This window comes from Myotis nattereri (assembly GCF_964212035.1).
Source record: "Myotis nattereri genome assembly, chromosome: 11".
Classification (NCBI taxonomy): domain Eukaryota; kingdom Metazoa; phylum Chordata; class Mammalia; order Chiroptera; family Vespertilionidae; genus Myotis; species Myotis nattereri.
This window is the reverse complement of record NC_138086.1, coordinates 47,878,837-47,899,913: the sequence shown is the minus strand read 5'-3', so window position 1 is coordinate 47,899,913 and position 21,077 is coordinate 47,878,837. Positions and strand designations below refer to the sequence as shown.

Genomic DNA, 21,077 nt, shown 5'->3' with positions numbered 1-21,077 from the left:
TTATTAAGATACATTTCATTTTCAAAATTGAGCTATCAGCTGTTAAAGCATGATACATTTTTTGGAACCCCCCCGTACTTGAAAACTATTGCTATTAGCTGCCTCCCATAGAGCGTTTTCAGCTTAGATAATGCTTTGACTTGCGTTTGTCCTTAGAATCACCTTTGGTGTCAGGCAGTTGCTATTGTTTCTGTGTAAAAGATGAGCACACAGAAGCTTGGAGAAGTTTTCTAGATTTGGTCATGATGAGACAGGTGGAACTGACGTTGATTTTAGTTTTCCTAAATCTCTAACAGTGTTTTATCAAATGTCATATAAAATTTTTCTGAAGTGATTCTTTTAAAAGAGAGTTCTGGGCCTCTGCTCCCACCAAGGATCTGCTTTAGTAGGTCCTATATGTATTGGGCCTAAGAAACTGCCTTTCAAGCAGGCATCCTGAATTGTGGCGTTCCAGGTGGTCCACATTGAGAAACACTGGTCTAGCCTCTGAACCCCTGACTGTTGAAAGCACAGAACCTGGTCTTCATCCCAAGGTTGATGGGGAGCTCTGAGAGGCACACATGATCGGATTTGTGTTTCAGAAAGATCACTCTGGTTATTGCGTGGAAGTCAAATGGAGGGGGCTCTGTTGAAGGGGAGGTGGGCCGGTTGGTTCCTTCCAATCCAAGCCAGAAGCAACTATGGCCTGGGCTGGAGGTAATGGTGATGAGCCAAAGTAAATTGGTCCAAGAGAAGTAAAAGGGATAGACCTGACCAGGCGTGGTGATAAGATGAGGTCAGTAAGTATATGCAGAACTCATGGTTGAATCGTTTTGGGCTTAGGCAAGTGGGGGAATGGTAGTGGTTTGCTGAGATGGGGGTGTAGGAGGATGAGGAGGAGGCAGTTCTAATGAGGGCTGCAGAGCAGAGCTTAGCTTGTAATTGCCTTTCACGTGTGTGTTGCTGGGTTGTTCCCACCTCCTCTCCTCAGTTCCTTGGAGTAAGGATGATACTCTAGGATCTCCACCTATGGCCCCACAGACATAGGCATTTCCAAAGAATTCCGTTTCCCACTTTATGGAACCAGGGCATTTCTTCTGTTTCCAGAGGCTTTGAAGAGGAATCATCAAGAAACCAGCAATGCTGTAAATTGGAGGAGATTTTGAAGTTGGGGTTTTATTAGTTACCTGAGAAACAGGATGGCTGACTTGGGAGGGAATCGGACTAAACATTATCTGTAATATCTTCTCATCAAATAGCATTTAAGGATGAAGTTACCTGACCCAGTGGAGAGCCCCAATCACAAAGGTGGTGTGAGTGTTTATCTTTATTCTGGTTGCCCTTTTGTCAGAAGAGGATGAGGAAACACAGAGAGGTGAATCATAGTGGGCAGAGCTCGGGGTAGAACCTAGGAATAGAGCTGCATCTGGTGTTGCAGACTGGCCACTCATATTGGTAAGGACCCTTGATGTCAGATCATGTGATCCCCATGGCAACCCTTGTTGGATACCAAAGCATGTTCATGCTACTATGCAGCTTAACAAGTTTGGTTCTTTTTGTGAAGTCAAATTGACCATTATTTTGGCTTATGGGTCGACATGACCTACTGATCTGCCCAAGTCTTTTCTGTGGTAAATGGACATTTTGGTTATTCAGGTTCTGATAGTTTTCACATATCCCTCGGCCACTGCTCCGAGTCAACTGTGGTCTGGACTTTCTAGTCACCATCACTGTGGTTTGCTATTATGCTTGTCATGGCATCCTGGTTTAAGACAAAACTTTCAACACAGAAGGCTGTAGATGTTAAAAATTTAGAAATTGTTCCTCTTCACCATCAATCAAATCAAAACATAACCTTCAGTCTCTGCAGCGTCAAATTCTCAAGCTTTGGAACTGATGGAGCATTTTGGGTGTTAACAAAAAGCAATCTTGTACTGGACCTTGCTGAAGCCACGATGTTTAAATAGGTCAGTGGATAACTAGCATGGTCCTTCTTCAGATTGAGTAACCTGAGCCATTTGTGCCTCCCCGTTGTCCCCAAACTTGCCATTTGTATTAGTTAAACTATCTAGACCCGTGGTCGGCAAACCGCCTCGCGAGCCACATGCGGCTCTTTGGCCCCTTGAGTGTGGCTCTTCCACAAAATACCATGTGCGGGCGCGCACGTACAGTGCGATTGAAACTTCGTTGCCACACTCAAGGGGCCAAAGAGCCACATGTGGCTTGCGAGCTGCAGTTTGCCGAGCCGCAGTTTGCAGACCACTGATCTAGACCACGGAGCTTTAGTAGCTGGAGATCTTGATTATATTTGCATTTTTAACATGTGAGTGCTTTTTATGTTGATTTTAAGTTGAACCAGATGGGATCTGCACTACAGGTTGACTCCTGTTTCATCAATACATTTTGAAGTTCCAAAATGAAATGAGTAAAAGTAACTTTTATGAGTAAGAGTTGTTTGCCCTCAGCTCTTCCAGGAGATTAGATTGTGTGTTGTGTCCAAATGAAAGGCATTGCTAGTTTGGCGATGGGTAACCACAGAGGTGGTAAGATCCTGGTCACTTGGAGAATCAGATGCAGGACATGTCATTCACGTTGTGTTTTCTACTCTCAGGGAAAAAGAAGTCAGCGTTTGTTGTGCTGTGTTGTGTCCATGGTGTTAGTCAGTTTGCTGTTTTGTTGGACAGCCTGTTGTGCAGGCTTTTACAGTAACATCCTGGTAAAAATGAACATTCCATATGGCATCTCCCCAGCCGTTACCCACTGTGAAGTTTAAGGTTAACTAAGAAGAACAAGGAAATTTAGAGGGAAAAGCTCAATTCTTGGTTTCTGCCAAAGTGTTGCTTGCCTGCAGTGCCACAAATCCTGCTTCTGAAGACCCTTTGAATTAAAGGCCCCACCCAGTGAATTAGGGATAAAATTTCACTGTGAACTGACTGCATGGGCTGAATATGGAAAGCACAGGAAGATGTTAAGAATAGGAACTACTTGTCTCTCTACCTATTCCATTGCTGAGTTCCATTGTTACTCTTTAAAAATATGTGGATCTTTAACTAGAATTTTTTTCTTCAAATCAACATAGGAAAACGAAAATGAAGTGGGTACTTATATATTAAATAGTGTGCAAGTTCTGATACTGGATGTAATATAGAGTTGATTTGAAATAGGGCTCAATGTGATGCCATAATTTATAAGCACACCTTCTTTATACATTTTTGTTCCTTGTTTTTTTAATGACTTACCATTTCCCCAGAATTCTTCTATGTCTCCCCCACCCTCACCCCCGACCCTACCTGCCAAAGGAATTCTTTTGAATCATACTGTTGCTGGCAACTCCCTGCTTTTTTTAAAGTTTTAGATTTTCTTTTAAATTTCAAAACTGTACAAAACACAAAAATGCAGACTAGCCAGGGGTCTTTTTTGGTGTTCATGGCTTTATAATACAAATCATCTGGATATGCCGCTTGTTTTGAGGGTCTATTGGCCTAGGTGTTTTTGTTCCTGATAAATTGTTCTCAGGCTGAAGCACACACTTGCATGTCTGAATAGAGGCGAAGAGAATTTTTGCATTCAAAGTATACCCACTTGAAAATTGGAGATTATTAAGGAAATGACAGGCCTGGAACTATTAGAAGCGTGAATGTTAGACCTAACGTGGTGTAACCCCTCTATATGTTTATTTCTGTACAGCTAGCAATTTTGAAGACTTTGATTTTTCCCCTCCTACTGCAATCTGAATGGGTGTGTTGAAGTCTTTGGAAACAGTGGCCATAAAAGCCTATTCCGTTCATTGTTAGGCACTGGAATAGAAGGAATGGAAACAGTCACTGGCAGGTATTAAAGGAAAAGTGGATCTCCTTGCCTGTGCTTGGGCAGAACTGCCGTGGCGATAGCTGTGCAGCTCCCTGCTCGGGGCCTTTGGCCTCAGGTAGAGGAGGGCCCTTCTCTTCAGCAGGCAGCCCTTTACCTGGCACTCACAGGAGCTCGTTTGCAGAGCTGTGCCACCTGGGGATTGCACAGTTTCTTGGCCCAAGACTTCACTGTCAGTCAGTACTCACTTATTTAGGAATCAGTTCCTTTTTTGTTGTCTGCCTGCTCTTTGTATGTGCTGTGGCATGGTCTCATCTATTTCTACAACTGTTACTTTTTTCCTCTTCGTTTTTGGTAGGCCTGCCTCTGAAAAGGAACGCATCGGTTAGTTAACTGGAGCTTCAGAGCCAGACCGCATGGGCAGGATGTGAGTGGGTGACCCACGGCTGCTCTTTACCTCAGATTTCCATCTGTGAGATGGAGGTGATGGTAGGCCCACCTGATAAGGATGTTGAGTGGCTGGAAGAGATGAAAGAAGAAAGCACAGCAGTCCCTGGAGCATAGCAACACTTAAAAGCAGTAAACGTTAGCCTTTTGGGTTTCTCCCTAAAGCCCTGTTTATCTACATCTCCCGGATTTATGTTTCTGCCTGTACCTCTAGCTTTCTTTGGTTTGTAGCTTAACTTTTCTTTATAACTTAAACTCATCTCACTCCAGGTTTCTCATCATGGTCAACCATCTCATTGCTTTCCCCTCAAGTGTTCTCCTTTGTGGTAAAGGCTTCTGTCTCCCCCATCATCCACAGTGGGCATTCTTTGAGATACATCTTGCTCCTATTTTTACATATAAGCAAGCACCGCAACTCTTCTTTACATCTCTTTTCCAGCTATCTGTCCAGATCGACTTAGGATCCTCTGACAGAGATTTTACCCAAGGCAGCTAAAGTCAGTAGTGTAAAAATCTCAGTTTTGGAATCAGGCTCCTGGCTGTGTGACTTTAGACCTGTTACTTAACCTCCATGAGCTTCAGGAGCCTTTGTAAGATGAAGATAATATTATTACTTCGAAGAATGATTGTGAGTCTTAAACGAAATACTACCTTTGGAGTTCTTGGCATAGCCTCTAGCCTGTAGTAGATGTTTAAACCTCCAGCTGTTACTCTGATTCCCTACCCTGTCTGGTCTTCATCTCCTGTGGCTGTTCAAGATGACTCAGCAAAACTGCTGTTTCTTACTCATGATTTTTTTTTTTCCTCTGGAAGGACTCAAATGACTTATGTTGGAAAGGACCTTAGAGGTTTTGAAACCATTCACCTCTACAAAAATCAAAGCTAGCATTTATTAAGTGCCTGTCATGCATGACTCCTCATTTTTACAACCCTGTATAGTAGGTGTTGCTGGGGCTCTAAGACACAAACACACGGCCCTGAGCCCTCCCAGCTGGGAGTGTTGTGACTGATATTTGAGCTCTGCCCATTCATTCCTGTTTCAAACTTTAGATCTTGTCTGTTTCAGACTTCAGATTTTTGTCTTCATAACATATTGCTTCCATAACCCCCTGTATTAAAGTAAATAAAATAAAGTAATTTCTTGACATATATTCCTTTGTTGAATAGATACTTCCAAAGACTGGGAGAGAAACTGCTACTTTGCAAAGTAGTCAGTCCAATTTATTGCTGAATATTTAGACAGGTTAAATACTTCTGTGCTTTGTGCTAAAATCTGATCCCTATATTTTCTCTCCGTTGATTTATTTTTAAGAACTACTGACAGTCAGTATAACATGTTTCTTTCCTTTTCTTTTCTTTTCTTTTCTTTTTTTATCTGATGATAGTCCTTTAACCTTTAAATATTTGAATGTAACTTGGTTCTCCCATTGTTCTCACCTCCCATTGCTTCTCCCATTGTTCTCACCTCTGCCACATGGGTGAGGAGTTTATCCATTCTGGTCCTCTTTGTTTTAGAAATGAACATTATCTTATGTATGTTCTATTCCATGCATAGCGAACATTCTCTGTCCCAGTTTTATCCCTCTGGGTTCAGATCTAGGAACCATTAGGGTCTTGGTAGCTCTAAGTCCACATTAGGTTGTTTTTAAATAGCTTCAAAGGTGCTAGCGGAGACCTTGAAGTGACTGCCATGTGTATGGAGCCTGGATATTTGTTGCCAACGTCATTCATTCTCAAATTCAGTATTTATGGAGTACCTACAAGTTAGCTCCCAGGGCCTCCTCCTATGTCTTTCTCCTCCTCAGTCTCTTGGGATTGTGAGAAAGTGAGTCAGCGGTGAGCAAGGCCAACAGAAGCCTTTTAGATTTGGTTTCTGCCCTCCATGGTGTCTGCTATTGTTGGGCAGACAATGCTGGCACTCTGAGCGCATAGTTTTGCCTTAATAAAAAAGTATCAAGAATTTTATTGTTTTCTCATGAAAATAGGCAACAGAAAAATCTAGAGCATTGAGAATAATTTAAAAGGAAATTGAATTTTATCTGTTCATAGCTATTAAGATTTCTAAGTGTCAACTTTGTGATCGGATTCCTGCCAGCAGCATTACCGGACTCCCCATGAAGTAGAGTGCAGTATTAGGAGCATTGTCCGAGGGGAGGAACTGCCTGGGTTTGAATTCCAGCTTTGCTGCTTCCTGTCAGTGAAGCCATATTTTCAACTGCTACAATGAGGTGAATAATGGCATCTACCTTGTAGGGTTGCTATGAACACTGAGTGAGTTTATTACTATAAAGTGCTTGAGAACAGTGTCCGGCACATAATATATGCTCACTAAATGCTGTATCGTGGTGGTAGCTGTTCTTCGGAAGGCACCCACATCTGTTGTAAGCTTCTTTTAAGTCTATGGAAACACCTAAATGTTTTTACTCTGGCCCATTATGTAGAGGCCTGTGTAGGTCTGGCTTCTTGTTTTTTTGTGGAATTTATAATGTCCCCAGTCTTTAAGAGCTGTCAGAAATATATTCTTAAGTTGTTCATCATTAGGGTTAAAGGTGCTTTCTTGTTCCATGATCAGGGATCCCTGCCAGTAAATGTTTACTTGTGGAAGCTCAGACACAGAAACGTGTAGTGACACCATCCTCAATATAGGTGTACTCGCTGCCCTGCAGCATGGCGCCACCCCCACTGTGGTGTTCCTGTCCCACCTGACAGTCTGGATAGGAGGGTCTTAGTGTGCTTTCTGAGGAGGTAGGGTGGCCAGGGAAAGTGATGCTGTTTTTGGTATAATGGGCTGAGGATCCCTAAGACTCTGAGTTATAAACAAGGGGAAACGGTACATAACTGAACACACCTTCTACTACCGTTGAGAGTAATCTTGGCTTAGGATAGGTTTAGCAGTTGGTCTGGATTTTGTGTTCATTTACTTTCAATTGAATACATACTGTGGCCATTCTTCACAGGGGGTTTAACGGGTTTTTTTCCCCACTTAAATTGGAGGCAGTTGTTCAGACAACCCCATTTTGTTTCATGGAACATGATTTACTTATTCAATTGGTTTTATAGTTTTATTATGATTCTATTTATTCTCTGCTTTACTGAGTGCCTACTATACCTAAAGCATTCTGCCTACACCATGATTGTGATGAACAGGACATATAGTCTCTTTTCCCTGGAAAGGTAGGGAGAAAGGCAAGGGCGTAGGTGGGAAAAGGCAAGTCATACCATTGACATTCAAGCCGGGGGCCAGATGAGCAGTTGTTCTCAGTCCGGAGGCCTAGATACATTGACCTAAGAAGTGGCATCTGAGCTGCGCCTGGAGGAGGTGGTAGGATTTCAGGGACTAGAGGAAAAAAGCTACTGTCAACGCTAGGTGGAGGGAAGAGTGTAGGCAAAGGCCTGCATGTGTGGAATGTCTGGCGGGCTGGGCATGGGGTGCTGGAGGCAAGGCTGAGAGTAGCTCCTTGGAGGACCTTGAGCACTGTGCCCCGGAGACGGGTCTTCACGACGAAAGGCTGTCGAAGGTTTCTGAGGAGGGGATGGAGGTCAGATCTGAGGTTCTGAAAGGCAGCTGTCGATCTGTGTGTGCAGGATCGACAGCAGAGGTCAGACAGAGCGCCAGCTGGCAGGTGGACCCCGTGTGGGAATCAGGCACGGTCCGGGGAGGGCTGGGAACAATGGCATCAGGAGTGAAAAGGAGAAGATACATTTGAGGGAACTTTCAAGGGCTTTGGTAACTGGTTTTCTCTGGGGGAAAGGAAGCTTGAAGAATTAAAATGGACAGATTTCTAGATTGGGTGACCAGAAAAACAACATGCCAATAATTAAGCTCGGCACATAGGAGAGGGACCACGTTTGTGGGCTGGGTGGGGGACATATAATAGTGGGTTTACTGATGTGTAATTTTATTGCTTTTATAAGATACACTCAGGGATATATTTTCTAAGCAGGAGGAATTCTGGTCCGGCAGACAGGAGTGAGAGATTTGGATCTGGGAGGCAAACCACCTAAGAACTCTTTGAGGCTTGGGAGGGAGGCCTCAGCCTTTTCCCATCGCTCCTTAACTTAAATGAGAGGCATCTGTCCTCAGGTTTTCTCACTGAGGACAGAGGACCATGGCTGACATATGCCTCATTTACGAAGTGAATAGAAGGGGTGTTAAAAAGATTAGGGTTTCAGAAGAAAGTTTCAGCAAGGACAGGCTAAATCAAAATCAGCAATGCTGCCCTGGCTGGTATGGCTCACCTGCTTAACTTGCCCTAACTACCAACAGCGTCAAGGCTGAGAAACCCTGTAGTAGAGGAATCGCATATTTCAGACGGGAACTGCCCTTTCCAATCTGTTGTTGTGTCACATGCTTGTATGCCAGGTTTCCACTAAGAATTTTCCTCTCTTCTTTGGAGAGAGGTGATGTCCATCTTCTGTGTCACCTAAGCTGGTTTTGATTGGCTCTTTGAGCCTAGCAACCTTGATGCCACTTTTATTACCTTGGTGTCCTCAGACTCTAGCAGAGCATGGAGGCCATTTGGTTTCTTGGTGGGAGATGTAAGGTGGAATGCACTTCCAGGACCCGTTCCCTGGGCCGAGCAACATTCTGTCTTTGGAAGAAGACGATAGCTTGGGGGAGAGGGCGGGGCTATTTAACAAGACGTAATTTCTCTTTCTTCACCCTAACTTGAAGTTGAGCAGTTATTTGTAGTAATTGAGAAACGTACATTATTTTACCTTCTTCATTTGTAGGAAATACAGTTGGAGCATGCAAAGCAAGCCTTTGTGCAGAGAGACAATGCCAAGACCGGAAAAGTCACAGCCATTGACTTCCGAGACATCATGGTCACCATCCGCCCCCATGTCTTGACACCTTTCGTAGAAGAATGTCTAGTAGCTGTAAGTGTAACTTGCCCTAATGAAGTAATTTCTTCTACCTGGCATGAGCTCAGGAAATAAGGGATTATAAGAACAACTCTTGCATATTATTTAGAGGTTTTTCTATTTTAACAAACATTTTCTTAATGTGATCGCATACATTACTAAAGTTAAAGACAGTATGATTTGGCTAGTTTTAATGGGTCAGTTAATTTGTTATTTGGACAAGAATATCTTGAAGAAAAGGTATTAACTGGCTTTTTAAAAAAGGAAAAACAAATCTATGATTGCATATTAATTTTGTTTTATATTTTGAGGTATGTCGAATACTAATCTTTGCTTTTAATTATTCTCCAAGGCAAAAACATTTTTTTAGTTGTATGCATAGATATATTTGAGAGGTCAGCAGAACACAAACTCTGAATCTTATACCTACTTGGTCGGTCATTCAAAAGTGGCTCCTGATGGGCAGAGCCTTGCTGGGCTGTGTCATAGAGTTTCCTCCTAGTGGAGATCCAGCCACTCTTCTTAACACCTGGCCCCTGAGGTGTCCTGGAACATTCTGTGGTGGCAGCTTCCAAGCCTTGGTCATGGAGCATAAGAATCACCACAGATAATTATAAAAAATACTGATGCTAAGGTTCTTTCCAGATCTAATTCACCATCGACAGGTGGTGAGACCCTAGAATCTAATTCTGAAGCTTCCTAGATAATTCTGATGGTCCCTCCGATTTGGGAACCCTTAGGCAATGCTAACTATCTCTCTGTTCATCCCAGGGAGAAGGTTTTTTTGAGTGTTTGCACCATCCTGTGGGCTTCTCACAATGTTTCCCACAGTCAGGAGCTTAGTCTAGCTTTTCATTTTTCCTTTTTCTTTTCCTGGTGCCTCTTTTTGGAAATGTGGCATTCTGACAGGGCCCTTTCCACTCTGGCACTGTGTTAATCTAGCTCTTTTTCTTGCCCGCCCCCCTCACACACCCCTTTCCTACTCCATTTTAAACTCCCATGTCAGCTATTTAAAATGATTACTCAGTGAAGATTTATGTGGTTGTTACCTTATAAAGAAGTGCTTTCCTAATAGAAATATTTTGCCTTGTTAGGGAAGGCTAGAATTTGAAACCCCCAAACTGAAGTTCCATTCATAATGGGACATGCTGTCTGTTTCCCTTGTCCCCAGTGAAGAAATATGGTTTCTTACAAATTTTGATTATCAGAATTCTGACCAGTCTTAACCCTCCATCAAAGCATATGACATCTCATAATTTTACCATAATACGTCTGTTTGCTAGAAATCCCACCACTGTAAAGTCTGTACATAAATGATTATTTATTGCTAGTTATAAGTAACATGACAAATCATGATATTAATGTTAGATTGACCACTTTTCATATCATGTTTGTATTAGTATAATATAGTTTTGCATGCATAAGCACACACATGTGTGTAATATAGTTTTGCATGTCTAAGCCTTTAAGAATTGCTCATTAGATGAAATAAACAAACTTATAAAACATTTCCAATGGAAATTTGAACTCTGTAAATTACTACTGGTCCTGTTGCTATAACCCTACACATGTATTTATTTAGTTTTCTAGGACTGTGTGTGGAGAGTACAAGTTCTGGTCATGATTAGTTGCAGTTACTTCTAAAAATCATTTATAGCTTTTTTTTTTTTAATGTAAAAGAACAATACTTACGGCTCTTTCTTCTTATACATGCATTCCTGATCACTTCCAAAACTGGCGTTTGCTATTTGTACTTGTGAATCTTCTTCGTTCTATAAATACTTTATTTGTCTTTATTCTTCTCTCTGTTTTGTCAACTTATTTGAGGCTGCTGGAGGTACCACGTCCCATCAGGTCAGTTTCTCCTATTTTAATGGATTTAATTCACTCCTTAACAACATGGAACTCATTAGAAAGATCTACAGCACTCTGGCCGGCAGCAGGAAAGACGTGGAGGTGACTAAGGGTGAGTGAGAATAAAGCTGAGCTCTTGCCTGCAAGTATCTTGGTGTCTCACTATTGTTAGCGTGAAGAAGGCAGCAAGAAGTTCTGTAGATTTTTAAATTTCATTATCTTTTATTTCATATTAGCCCTGTGGTATATGTGTGTTCTCTGTCCTTTGATTAGACAGAAGCAAATAAAATAATCTTTGGCAAGTTGTTTTTCTTTTTTTAAACATATTTTTATTGATTTCTGAGAGGAAGGAAATAGGGAGAGATAGAAAGATATGAGAGAGAATCCTTATGGGCTGCCTCCTGCACACCCCCTACTGGAGATCAAGCCCACAACCCAGGCTTCTGCCCTGACCAAGAATCATACAGTGACCTCCTGGTTCATAGGTCTACTCTCACCCACTGAGCCACACTGGCCGGGCTTCAGCAAGTTTTAAATAAGCCAAAGACAGTCTTTGAGTGAGGGACGTGTGTAAAGTTTCTTAAATGTTTTCAAACCTTGCTAGAACCTGAGCTAAACTGGCAGCTTCTAACATGGTCTTCAGAAGTACATGAGGAGGAATTCCATAAACTTACACTGGTAGCAGTGCAAATTGATCTACAGTCTTACAACAAGATACCAGCATTTTCATGGGATTTTTGTGGGTTTTTTTAAACAGAATTTGCTAAGGAATTCCACAGCCTCATTGATATAACCTCTTGGGACCTATGCATATGACGTTTCATAGTTGCTTCCTAGTTTTCCCTGACCTGCAATTCGGAAAACATCCCTGTCATTTATTCAGTCATCCGATCACACCAGACTTTAAAGTCAATGTTAGAGACACTCCTGGGCACACGCTTCCCAAACGAATGGGAGCACTGTAGATGTGCTTACCCTATGTGGATTGACTTGAATTCTGCGACTAATGATAATAAAGTTTTGTGATATTCCCTCATTCCAGTGCCTTGAGTGAGTGCTGCATGTAGTGGCTACTCCTTGAATCTTTCCCCTTTTAACTCTTTTTCCATACAGAGGAGTTTGTTCTGGCAGCTCAGAAATTTGGTCAGGTTACACCCATGGAAGTTGACATCTTGTTTCAGTTAGCAGATTTATATGAGCCACGGGGGTAAGTTGGCCCTTTTTTTTTTTTTTTTAATTAGCTTAATAAAACGAGGTTGGGTGGGGGTAGGAGGAGGGCAGCACACTGGGAGAAAAATAAGCCAAATTAAAGATGACTCTGAAATATGGGAAACGAAAAAGGGAATGTTTTCAAGTTCTGCAATGTACATCATTTTAATCAACTTGTATTTTGTCGTTGCTTGTTCTTGTTTATTTCCCTCCTTCCAGACGGATGACCTTAGCAGACATTGAGCGAATCGCTCCCCTGGAAGAGGGAACTCTGCCCTTCAACTTGGCCGAGGCCCAGAGGCAGGTGGGCAAAAAAAGCAAAAGTGCTTCCTGGTATTTCTTTGGTAGAGGACCCAACACCCCTTTTCCCTTGCAGTTGCGTTTCTGATGTTGGTGGCTGACCTACCATCCTCTATGTTGCATCCCAAATCCAGACAGTTTCTAGAGGCTAAAAAGAAAAATGACGTGGGGATGTTCTGATTAGCAGAGTTGGCATCTTTGCTTGCTTTTTTCCCCCAAAGGTGGGGTGATTTCCTAACTGCATGGGAAACCTAACCCTCCCAAAACAGGCAGAGATCCTTTCCTCTTCCCTGAGTCTCGGTTGTGAGATATGAGGCAGGAGTCCTGTTCTGGGGTCGCCGTCCCAGCAAAGCAGCCTGTCGCTAAGTGAGAGCCGCCTTTGCTCTGCAGAGAGGTTCTTGGTCAGCGCGTTGCCGACGGCCATGCCTTCCGTTCTTCCGAGTATCAGAAGGAGATAATTTTGTTTAGTCTGGAGTCATAGTTTGAAGGCTTTTAGACCCCTTTTTTCTATGAAAGGATTCATAAGTTATGTGGAAACAATTTGAGGAATGCTTCATTTTATTTTATGGTTAACAGAAACCAGTCTCTTGCAGGGGTGGGAGTCAGAAACTCAAGACCTGGGGACCTCCTCATTTAACTCCTGCTCGCCTCTCTGTAGATCAGGACTAGAGAATCAAAGCCTTCATGGGGTGGTTGCCCTTCCACGATGTTTGTAAAATAAATCCGCTCACAGGCGAGCGGCGTTTTAGAAAAAGAGATCCTTTAAGGCAAAGCCATCTCCGAATCCTGTGAGACTTAACAGTTTTTGGCTGGGAGCTCTGGGTCTGTGCAGAGACGCCAGTTTGACCACAATGGGTTGATGCGGGCTACATTTTTAGGACTGGCAGGCCTCGCGCCAGGACCCCCTCCTTTCAGCTCCTTCCCACCCCAGTGCAGTGGTGAGTCTTGTGTGCATCGTGTAACTCAGAGTGGTGGGTGTGTGCTCAGTAAATCCTAATGGGGCACCTCTGGGAAACCAGCTGGCCGTGGTTAAAAGAGGAAGCCGATTTCCCCAAGTGCAGGACAGAGAGCTGTGTAATCTGGGCAGAGGCAGAAGCAACCTTGCCCTCTTCTCCCTCTGTTTTTAAACACTGCTGACAGTGTCTCTCTGCTACTAGTTGTTGTAGAAACTTGGGGATTAAGAAGAAGTAAAGACTTTTATTTATCTATCTATCTATCTATCTATCTACCTATTTACTTTAAATACATATATTTCTATTGATTTCAGAGAGGAAGGCAGAGGGTGAGATGGATACATCAATGATGAGAGAGAGTCATTGACTGGCTGCCTCTTGCACCTGCCCTACTGGGGATGGAGCCCACAACCCGGGCATGTGCCCAGACCAGGAATTGAATCGTGACCTCCTGGTTCATAGGTCGACACTCAACCACTGAGCCACGCCGGCCGGGCGGGACTTTTATTTCTTATATAATTTTTAGATTCCCTCCTGTGCTCCATTTGGCAGCGCTTTCCCACACGTTTTCCTTCGAGCCCTCTGCAGCTTTGGAGAGTTTGCGATGGTTGCTTATTAACACTGGTCGTGAGCGGGTTTGAGGGGGTTGGTGAGGTTTACAGTGGGAGGTGCCTGGCTGCTGCTGAGAGATTTGGAGCAATTCACGAGGGCCTTGCCTGGAATATTCTTTACTCTGAGCCCCAGTGGGCCTGACCACATTGGCAGAGGTCGTCCACCTGGTAGGCTCCGTGCTAACATTCATCCTCGACAAAGGTGTGCAGGAGGAGGAATCCTGCTTGTCTCATTCATGACCATGCTGCACTTCTAGCGTCAGAAAAGTTAAATATAAGTCTGGGGTTTCCTTTATTTAATCTTTTAAATGAAGAGTTAGTGATAGTGGTAGATTCTTCCCACCCTGTTATTTTCAGAGTATGTTCACTTGTTATTTTGATACCAGAACTTTGCTAAGCATTGCACATTTTTCGTCTTCTTTTAAAGTAAAGTACAGTTGGCATACAGTATTATGTTAGTTTCAGGTGTACAACATAGTGATTTGGCATGTATATATCTTACAATGTGCTCACCACCCTCAGCCTGGTAACCCCCTATCACCGTGCAAAGCTACCGATTATTATTGACAATATTCACCTTCACCATTTTTACCTGTGTCTCTCCACCTTCTCCCTTCTGTTTGTTTTTGTTTCTGAGTCTGTTTTTGTTCTGTTCTATTTGTTCATTCTCATGGCATATTTGTATCCATGTGACTAAAACAGTACCTTTCTTATAGTTGCATCTGTCAAAATGCAGTTACTATTGATGTCCGTCTGTACAGGGATAGAGTTGGAAATACCCCATACAATTTGCAGAAGAAATGTTTTATGTTTATAAAGATGCATATTTCTATGTAAAGTTGTTTTCAGTGAAATGACTTTGAAGGATATTGTAAATTACCTCACTGTATTAGAATTGTGTTACTTTGATAGCGACTAAAATTCATTGGGTTGATGGCTGGGGTTGGTATTTATTTTTGTGGCTCATCAATTTTAATTATCATGGCTTTTGAAAAAACAGATTTTATTGAATGTTTTTATTCATTCAACAGGTATTTAGTAAGCACTAACTGTATGCCACCCTTCTTTGACAACTCTATATACATGTATAGGAGGCAACTGATCAATGTCTCTCTCCCTTCTTCTCTCGAAAAATTAATAAAAAACATATCCTCAGGTGAGAATTTAAAAGTTAAAGAAAAGAAAAACACCACTTACTGAACTTAACCCACTTCCTCTTTGACATTTCAGTTGTATCATGAATTTAGAAACTAGTGGGTAATTTAAAAAAAATAATATGTGCTCACTTTTACTCTGTCTTTTTTTCTGTCTCCTTCTTTCCCACTCTCCATTTCCCATGCATGCAAAGCAGAAGGCCCCTGTCGATTCATCTCGCCCAGTTCTCCTACAAGTCGCAGAGTCAGCCTACAGATTCGGTCTGGGTTCTATTGCTGGAGGTAAGTCATAATGAGTTCACATTTTTCATGTTTATTATTCCTTTTATTTTTTCTCTGGCTTTCCATCTTGAAATATTAAAAACAAACGCCCTCTAGTCTGTCCCTAAGCCACTTACAAGTCTGGACCTGTGAAATGGGACAAGAGCAAAGGGAATTGTCCCCCTATCTGCACCTGATTAGGTACTTAGATGTGGCTTTTTTCTCTTAATTTATCTGCAGATAGGCTTTCTAAAGACAGGTATTTAACAGTGCGGTTAGACTGTAGGGATGTGCTTCTTGAAAACGGACACCTCTTAGCCTTTCATTCACTCAAATGAAAATCCATAATTGTTAAGGGTAATTGTTAGTTTTAAAATCTGTTCGCGCTAAATTACGTTTTTTCTTTGGTCAGTCTTCTCTTTGACTTTGCCTCCCCTTTTCCTCAGACAGACCTTCATTCCTTCTGAAATGTTGGTATTATTTGATTTCAGCTGTGGGAGCCACTGCCGTGTATCCCATCGATCTTGTCAAAACTCGGATGCAGAACCAGCGATCAACTGGCTCTTTTGTGGGAGAACTTATGTATAAAAACAGCTTTGACTGTTTTAAGAAAGTGCTACGCTACGAAGGCTTCTTCGGACTGTATAGAGGTTAGTGCCATGTGCTAAATTCATGCAAGGTGAAGTAATAGCCAGAGGTTTGGTTTTCCATCTGAGTGCCTGAAATATATTAGAGAGGCTGTGCTGAAATGGAAATGCAGCACATTCTCAATTATCCATGCTAATGGGAGTGGGCCGGAGGCATCTGGGGCATGGCTAATGAAAACAGCCCATAATCTGAAAGCTATCTATATTGCTTGTAACATGTTTTATTTCTTAAAATAATTATGTTTATAAACATCTTCAGTGAGTTTTTAAAAGGCTTGTAGTTTGTGTCCTTGAAATAACGCCACTCATCAGCTCATAGGGAAAGGCATCCTGGAGACAGGACAGAGCCTCCTGAGATTAATGACTCTCCTTGAATAGACACAGGAAAGTCCATCAGGCGGGAACCAAGGCTCAGGGGAGCTCTCCTTTCCTGCCTCTCTCTGAGTTCAAGTTGCTCCTTCCCTGCCTCTACCTCTATACCCAGTGGAGTTGATTCACACACTAGCCAGGTAGTCCTTCTGGACCCAGCTGCTCCTTTAATCATCTCAGGTTCATTAAGCAGTGAGAACAGCAGTAAAAAGTATGCCATCGCTCACGGAAAGAATCCCACAGTCCCTGACTGCTTTTCCATTGGCACTGACTACTTTCCAACCTCTCTCCCGTTGTGATGGCCGTCTACAGAGAAAAGTAGCAGGAGTATTTGTATCAGCTAGAGTACGGTTTCGCAAGGCAGTTCAGGCTGAGCCACTTGGCCATTTGGCAACTGCAAAGTTGGCGGGGTCTTCCCTCCTCTCCCTACCCCCGCAAGATACAGGCCTTAACTGGCAGCCAGGTAAGCCTGTGCCTCTGTGCCTCTTCTGCCATCTGCTGACTCCAGTCTTCCTCTTAAGCACCCACGCTTAAAAAAAAGAAAAGGAATATAAAAAGACCGCTCATGAAATCTCTCACCTTAGCAACTAGGAGGCTTCAGACTCCAGAGGAGTTCCATTTTACAGGTTCTGTTGTGTAGCGGATAACCTCCTTCAAAGGCCCTTTGATCTTTTCTTTGCCCTCTTCCCTTCACCCCTGCCTCTTCTGACAATCGGGAAGGTCTTTGACCCCAGGTGATTGATGATGACCCTTGCAGGGTCACTGCCTTCCATTTGAAATACTTTTCCCTCCTGGTGACAACAAACCTGGCAAATGAAATGTCTCCCAAGTAGTGCAAGGTTAATGTCAGAGTTCCTGCTTCACAGAGTTTCAGGCAAAGGTGGCCACCTTCCCTGGTCACCTGGGTTCTTTTCTGTAGGGGGCCTTGCACCCCGGGTTGGGCAGATGTTTCAGCCTTGGCGTTGCTTCACAAACTACTTCTGTGAGCTTTCCTTGGTCTCGGGGGAATGTCAAGGGGGTCTTCAGAATGCTGAGAAATACTGGCGTCCGCCTGGTGCCCTTCATGTCCTTGTGTTGACCTGCTTTGTTTTTAATGTTTAATCTGTTTCCAGCTCTTGGACTACGCCTGGCAGGTCTTGATTCTTGGTTGCATCTGCATTTCTTTCTTTTTAAATTGAGAGAGAAACATCGGCAGGTTGCCTCCACATGTGCCCTGACCAAGGATCGAACCCTCCACCTTTTGGTGTACAGGACGGTGCTCCAACCAACGGAGCCACATGGCCGGGGCTTGCATTTCTTTCTTTGACCTGTCCTCTTTGACCCCCTGGGCAGAGCAGCCTAAAGCATACCTGAGTGCTGAGCCGCGTGGGGGCCATCCCCCAAACCCCTTGCTGTTGGAGCTATTACGTCTGAGAGACAGGGAAGGGGGAGCGAGCTGTCTATTAGATAGAGATGGAGGCTCATTCTGAACCCCTGTCCCTGCTTTAGAAATAGCAATTTATCTAATCTGTTTGAGGTGCCAGGACCCTAAGGGGTTCTCTGTCAGAAGATGATAAGCAGAGTGTGAATATAAGGAGATTAGTTCTGGAAGTCACCTATGTTCATTTATCCCTGATTTCTTATTTTTTTTTTCTCCAATAGATGATTTTAAAACAAAAGATTTACTATAAAACTTTGTTTAGCTCTGTTCTGTTACTGGGATGTAAAGCAAAGAGATGATTGACAATTCAGGTTTAAAACAATGGTTTACAATCTTGCTTCATAAATTACTTGTTGCTATTGATTGTTTGGGGACCAATTCCCTTTAGTGCCTTGCACAAGATCCTTAATTAATAATTGTATATAACTGCATATGTGGAAATGCTTATTGCCGGGCAAGAGGAAGATTTGATGAAAATGGGAAACCGTCATTGCTAGCAAAAAAAGTATAATAAAAACAAAAAAGACCTGAAATATTTCTGAGAATCAGTATTCTAACCTTTGTGTATAAAGTCAGGCTATAAAACACCCTACATGTGATTCTTTGACTATAAATCTCTCATTAAGTGTAATTTTATTGTTTTAAAATGCTATTATTCCCGGGGAAAATGGTTAAGTTTCAATTTTGAGAATTTAAAATTGCTGCTGTTAACGCTTCACCTAGCAGTATTTGAGAAGGTGTCAGAGTACATCTCTAATTAATAAACATGTTTCGAAATATTGAGCATATTTTTTCCTGTTCTGGAATTTTACTTAACATGTAATTTTCTGCATCAAGACATATATAATTGCTAATATTTTCTGAATAGTATAATTTGGGAATGTTGCATAAGTAAGGTCCCTTCCCTATTTTACCATTATCTTTATTTATATTTTGGGGGAAAGTTGGCAGTCGGCTCTGGAAGAAGGTGACTGCTTGCGTGTATTCTTATTATAAGGTTAATAAGGAGCTTTCTCCCTCTTTTTTTCTTTTAAAAAGAATACAGATTTATAAAGGGAAGCTCTGTTTGTTTTAGGAGTAAGTCCTCGTGAAACTACGAAAATGTGGGTTATTTTTAAAGAACTTTTCCAGCACTCCACAAGTTGTTCTCTTTCCTTCTCTGGTGGTGGCCAGCATCTATCTGCACAGTCCGGGAAGCTACCCCATCCTAATCAGGAAGCACGTTTGAATCACTGCCCCTTCGTCCAAAGGAGACAGATAACACAGCATGCGACTGTTAGCAGTTGTCCTCAGTGGACACGGGGTCCTGTGCCTCAGTGCACCATGCGATTTGAGTGTTGTGGTTGGTTAGGTCTTATTCCTCTCATCTCTGTACTTCTTGGTCTCTGGAAGTCTCTTATTTGGGTAGGGCTAAGTTTTGGTTATTAGAAAAAGATCCCCTTAGAGGTCCTATGAGACTGACTCTGCAAACCTTCTCTACAACACAGACTACTCAAAGGGATTGTTTTTCCTATAATTTTTGAAAACCAGGCCCCCAGGCTAAGTCTCTGTATGAAGGAAAACAACACCTGAGCTAATCCAGAGCTCTCTGAAGTCACTTGTGAACGTCTTTCTCTGTTTCCTCCCAGTCTTCCGAGTGATTAAACACACTCAGGTGTTTAAAATCCTTAATGAATTACCTGACAGCTCATTTGGTTTGAATGAGTCGCATGATCAAGTGAGTCAGTTACTGGTCTGCTTTAGACTTGGCATATTAAAGAAAAACAATTGATTGGGTAATCATCCATAATGAAATGCTCTTCACGTTCCAGGAATAACTAATTTCTGCCTTGAAGCTTTGCCACACTCTCCTCCCTTCGATGCTTTAGGTAATGGGATGAGTAGCCTGAGAAATTGGAAAATGTTTTGGGGAGGATCTTGGGGAGAAAGATGGAATCAAGAGAAATCAGGATCCATGAGAAATACTTTTTAAAGGAAGGTTTTGATTTTTGTTTCTGTTGGAGAAGCCATAAAGAAAATCTGTCAGAAAGAAAAATTAGATCATTTTATGAATTAAACTTAATTTGGAGCACTACATTATCTTTGAGGTAATTGGCAATATGTGTGTGTGTGTGTGTGTGTGTGTGTGTGTATTATTATTAATAAGCCCATGATCCAGGCTTGCAAGGTTTTCAATGTGTCTATTTCAGGTTGTATGTGTGGTGCAAATGCAGTCATCTTCCATCCTGGAATGTTCTCAAGGTGACATCTAGAGGATATTGTGGTGATATCTCGGGAAGTTATTGATATGTGTGCATTCTAGAAGGAAATTTTGTCAGACAGCTATTTTCTGCCAAGTCTCTTCTTGTGGTTAATGGTTCTGTTGAAGGGAATATCCAAATTGTATGATCCACAGTGAGATCTCGTCTTGCATAATTCTTGTGGATAGAAATAATTTAAAAAACTCCAGCACCAAGAGAAAAAGATCGGAACTCCTACAACTCTGTTTTGCATAACTTAGGAACCCATACATCCTGAATGTTTTGCATAACTTAGGAACCAACCATCATGAATCTGTGAACTGTACTGACTCGTGGATGCCCACGCATGCCCACCAAAACTTCTAATGAGTGCAGAATGATTGGCTTGAGTTTCGTGTTCTTGGTCAATTTCTGCACATTTTCTTTGAGGGTATCAAACTGTGACAAGATCAAAAGGCAGATATTTGGTCATAGGAGACCAAACAGAAATGAACAAAAGACTTAGGCAGTCCATGAGCTGGGTCATCAAATCTCCAGAAATCTACTAGTACCTACAGTGAGCCAACTGAACTGAGCACAGGGCATTTAAGTAGGAGAATAAGGTAACACTAACTCAAACTAGGGTGGGACAGAGCGTTGTCTTAGGCTTGAGAAGGCTGGATGAGCTTAGAAAACTGGGAAAGGTGACAAAAAGATGGAACCAGACATAGCCTTGGGAAGATTAATGACCGAACTAGTTCCAGGTCTCAAGAATGACCATTTCTAACTAACTAGCTACTGTCAGTTGCTGAGACCAAAAGAAGGGAACTAGATTAAACCTCAGCACCAAGGAAATAGTTTAGATAGAAGAAAACCTAACCAGGACTTTGAAAGTAGCCATAGACCAGAGTGAAAAACGGAAGGAGAGGGTCCGATCCTTTTCAATGATCTTCACTTCTAGAAGGCCCCAAACAGAAGAGG

The 21,077-nt window shown here is 42.4% G+C and overlaps 1 protein-coding gene across 1 annotated transcript in view; it reads left to right on the top strand.

Moving 5' to 3' along the window:
- SLC25A13 (solute carrier family 25 member 13) overlaps positions 1-21,077 on the top strand; it is a 159,630-nt gene that overhangs the window by 85,065 nt on the left and 53,488 nt on the right. Inside the window, exons 6-11 of the mRNA XM_081102247.1 lie at positions 8,968-9,114; positions 10,927-11,065; positions 12,067-12,160; positions 12,382-12,466; positions 15,378-15,462; positions 15,933-16,091. Coding sequence (XP_080958373.1) covers positions 8,968-9,114; positions 10,927-11,065; positions 12,067-12,160; positions 12,382-12,466; positions 15,378-15,462; positions 15,933-16,091 — 709 coding nt within the window. The remainder of the gene's footprint in view (positions 1-8,967; positions 9,115-10,926; positions 11,066-12,066; positions 12,161-12,381; positions 12,467-15,377; positions 15,463-15,932; positions 16,092-21,077) is intronic.